Below are 4,070 nucleotides of genomic sequence, written 5' to 3' on the forward strand. Positions count from 1 at the left end.
TGTGGATGCAATTAGGGTTGCCAGGTCTGCTTCCAAAAAATAGTGGACAAGCGGGGGGGGGGGTTAAGTAGTAAAAAAAAGTAGACTGTACAGCTTTAGATTATGTACCATTTCATCATAAAGCTTTTGAATAAAAAAAATGTCCACTATTTTGTGAAAAAAAATAGTGAACCTAATGTGAAAAAAGTGGACTGTCCACTCAAATAGTGGACACCTGGCAACCCTAGATGCAATGGAAATGGGGCCTGGGCTCAGCAGTTCCCTCCTGTCCCCTCCAGGCAGAAAGAAGCCCAGGCCATCGACCAGGAGCTCTTTGAGGAGTACAAGTTCAGCGTGGACCAGCTGATGGAGCTGGCGGGTCTCAGCTGTGCCACGGCCATTGCCAAGGTAAGGGGGGGGGGGGGCTCGGCTCAGCTGTAGGAATTCCGGGCAAAGGCCAGCTGCAGGGGAAGCCAAAACCTTCACCTTGTTGTCTCGAGCAGTTCTGTTTCCAGAGAATGAAAAGCTGGGTTTGTACAATGTTCTGATGATGAGAGAGCGGAGCTGAGAGTGAAGGATGCTGGCATCCGTGCGCCTTCCCATGTTCATGTGAAGGAGAGGGTTGTGTGCAGCATGGCATGATATAAAAATGCAGTATTTATATTCTCTTAACCCCCCATTAGAGTTAAGTTCTGTGAAAGTTGCGTAGGAATTATAGAGCTTTTGGCCTCTGTATATGTGTGTGTGTGTGTGTGTGTGCGTGGACAGTGTTTCCTTGAAAAGAAAGTTCTCTCCAAATAATTTATGTTTCCAATGGGATGAAATAAAAGAATCATCTTTCATTTCTTTTTTTATAAAATATTTTATTAATTTTCAGTTTTTACAAATCATAAGTAAACAGCGTGTTGTCTGGGTCCATTTGTTAATACATATTCACTTCCTCAATATAGATTCCCATTTTGTTTCCCTCTCCAAATATTCTGTCAAAACTATTGTATTCCCCAAGTATTAGCCTTATCTAACGCAACCAATCTTAGAGTCGATACAGCAATGTCTCACATAATTTTTATAGTCTTTGTATGTAGCCGTTATAATTCTATAGGTCCCAAGATATAGGTCCACCACTGAAAGCAATGTTTTGTAACAGATCTTCAGTTCAGGGGTCCAAAACTTATCAATCATCTTTCACTGATATTTTTTTCTATCCTTTTGGGGTGAGGGAATAACTATCTTCCTTTTAAGTAGACATCAGTGAGGGGACTGGGAATATGATGCAAATGTATAAAACTCTATTTATGGTTGAAGGTCACAAAATCCAGGAGTCCTAAAACTCTGTGTCCAGTTTTATCTATTTCAAGGAGCTTATGTATAGACTTTTGAGGACTAGAACCCTTGCATTTCATTAGATTAGGATTAGGAATCTTGACACTGTTTCCCGCTATCCCTTTTGTGTTTGTGGGTCTCCCAAGAAATTTGTCATTCTCAGGATGAACCTCTTTTCCCCAAGGCATACCCAACCAGTACTTTCACCATCAGCCAGCCAGCGGTGCTGATCGTGTGCGGCCCTGGGAACAACGGTGGAGATGGATTAGTCTGTGCCCGTCATCTGAAAATGTTTGTGAGTGATTTGCACCTTTCCCGGTTGAGTTTGTAAGTGCTGCGGCAGGGAACACTTGCAATGCGCCCCCCACCCCACCCCCCAGCAGCTGAGCCTCAGGCTTGCCAGCCTCTGCCCATGGAGGAGTGTTTGTGCCATGTTTGGATGGCTGGCCTTCCGCCCATTGAGGAAGTCTTCTCGCACTGTGGTCGCACAAAAGGCATCAAGGAAGAAAGCTGACCCCAGAGAGACCAGAAATGCCTTCCAGCAGCAACAGGTCAACCTTCTTGTCTTTACAGGGCTACGAGCCGACCCTCTATTATCCCAAACGCCCCAACAAGCCACTTTTTGAAGGTTTAACCACCCAGTGTAAGAAGATGGAGATCCCGTTCCTCACAGAGTTTCCATCTGAAGTAAGTCAAAAAGAAAAGTGAGGTCCACCCATCTTCACGCTGCCAAGGTTGAGATGCAGTTCTGCAAGGGTGTGTTAGGGTTAATAGCAACAGCACTTAAGACTTATAAACCGCTTCACAGTGCTTTACAGCCCCCTCCAAGCGGTTTGCAGTGGTCATAATTTCCCTCCAACAATCTGGGTCCTCCTTTTATTGACCTCAGAAGGCTGAGCCAACCTTGAGCCAGTGAGAATCAAACTGCTGGCAATGCTGCATTCTAACCACTGCGCCACCACAGCTCCTGGTTAAGGCTGGTGGGGGATTCTGGGAGTTGAAATCCACCCATCTTCAAGTGCCAAGATTGAGAGCCCCCGGTTGGGGACGGCTGGACTGAAGCATCTCGTCTCCATCTGCACCCTTGAGGTGTGTTCACGCAAGTTTGATTTCCATCGCAGGCTGCCCTCATCGACGAGGTTTACGGTCTGGTGGTGGATGCCATCTTTGGATTCAGCTTCCAGGGAGCCGTGCGGGAGCCTTTCGGCACAATCCTGAGCACCTTGGAAAAGGTGACCATCCCTGTGGTCAGCATCGATATTCCTTCCGGTACGTTTGGCCCAGGTGGGGTGAAAAGCTTGGGCTGGTTCATGCCGGCCTCTGTTCTTCTGTTGCCCACCCAAATTTCCCTCCCAGAAATAAGCTCTGCTGAGCCCCAGAAGTAATTGCGCTGGAGAGCAGTTTTGGAGAATTCAGGTCAGGGAATAGAATTTGGGCCAGTGCTGAGAAATTTAGCTTTTAACAGATTCTAGACTTGTAATTTGGAATAGATAAAATACTTTTTCCCCTTTCATTCAATTCTCCCCAGAGGCTCCAGATCTGTGCAGGGGGGGGGTTCCACAGATCTCCCCCCAAAAGAAACAGAGGAAGCGGGGGGCCGGTTTAACTCTTCTGGCTCTTCTATTGCTGACCTCCACTCGGTGTTGTTTGAATTTTTCATGTTCTCCTTCTGTTCTGGTTCTGCTTTGCCTCCCCCTGAAATCTGGAGAAAACGGGGGTGATTTTGCCAAGGGGGGGGGTCGAGGGCTCTGCAGTTTAACTAAGCCGGAGGGCCAGGGCGGTGCTGCCTTTGGTGCCTTGGGGCAAGCCGGGCCCTCGGCCGGCTCCCTGCAGACAGCCTGCCTTTCGCTCACTTTTGCCCCCTTTCCTCTCCTTGCCAGGCTGGGACGTGGAGAAGGGGAGTCCTGAGGGGCTGCAGCCGGACATGCTGATTTCGCTCACAGCACCCAAGAAGGCGGCCCGGCACTTCCAGGGGCGCTACCATTTCCTGGGGGGCAGGTTTGTGCCCGAGGCCCTGCAGAAGAAGTACGCGCTCAACCTGCCACCCTTCCCAGAGACGGACTCTGTCTTGCGCCTCTCCTAGAGCCGGCCCTGCAGAGTGCAACAGACTCCAAGGCCCATCTGCTGGGGAAGGGGGGCTGTGGCTGTAGGGGGGCAGTTCTGCAGGTCCACATCCCAACGTTCCCTCCCCCCCCCCTCCAATGAGGACAGATTAGATCTTGCTCCCAGAGGCAGCGAGAGGCTCGCCCAATTTGATTGTATTTCAGATCTGCGCAAGGGAGCAGCTCTTTGTTAGTCTCTCAAGGAGGCTTAGTTGATGCTTTGTATAAATTGGATTTTGTCTTCCTGGAATAAAAATAAGGTGGGGGAAAAGCTCATTCCATCTTTTTCGAAATCAACGGTCTTTGCTAAGGCGATGGAGAGGCGGGAGGGAAGACCCTACAAGGTGTGGAGAGGGGGCTCTTCACGAGAACGTTGCGGCCGGGGGGTGGGGTGGTCTGTCGCAGGGATAGGAAATTCCATCCCAAGGACTCTTGGGGTGAGGCGCCTTCTCTCTGGCTCCCTTCAGGCTGGGGAGCAAACACGGCTGGAGGGGCCTGGGTGGACTTTTTTGAGGAAGGCAAGGCGATCCTGAGGCTCAGCCAAAAGCGGGATCGATTGGAAAACAGCAGCAGTGAAATTCTCATCTTTTTGAAAAGAGGATGCAGAACAGGTTCTGTTGAGTGGAACAGAACTTCTTACATCCTGCTTCTTCAAAGCCCAGGAAA

General features: G+C 49.4%; 2 protein-coding genes across 2 annotated transcripts in view; one reads left to right on the top strand and one right to left on the bottom strand.

The window, feature by feature from the left end:
• Positions 1–278: 278 nt before the first annotated feature.
• Positions 279–3,495, top strand: LOC107300920 (NAD(P)H-hydrate epimerase-like; the record flags this gene model as incomplete). The annotated part of the gene is made up of 5 exons (XM_015830201.1): positions 279–387; positions 1,487–1,597; positions 1,876–1,989; positions 2,424–2,571; positions 3,183–3,495. Coding segments are annotated over 5 exons (685 nt in total), but the record flags the coding sequence as incomplete, so codon positions are not given.
• Positions 3,496–3,602: 107 nt separating this feature from the next.
• LOC107300921 (ubiquilin-4-like) overlaps positions 3,603–4,070 on the bottom strand; it is a gene marked incomplete at its 5' end in the record, with an annotated part of 7,334 nt that continues 6,866 nt past the window's right edge. Inside the window, one exon of the mRNA XM_015830202.1 lies at positions 3,603–3,648. Within this exon, the coding sequence (XP_015685688.1) occupies positions 3,603–3,648 (46 nt within the window). The remainder of the gene's footprint in view (positions 3,649–4,070) is intronic.

This window comes from Protobothrops mucrosquamatus, unplaced genomic scaffold (genome assembly GCF_001527695.2).
Source record: "Protobothrops mucrosquamatus isolate PMUCROS unplaced genomic scaffold, P.Mucros_1.0 scaffold9128, whole genome shotgun sequence".
In the NCBI taxonomy this organism is placed as follows: domain Eukaryota; kingdom Metazoa; phylum Chordata; class Lepidosauria; order Squamata; family Viperidae; genus Protobothrops; species Protobothrops mucrosquamatus.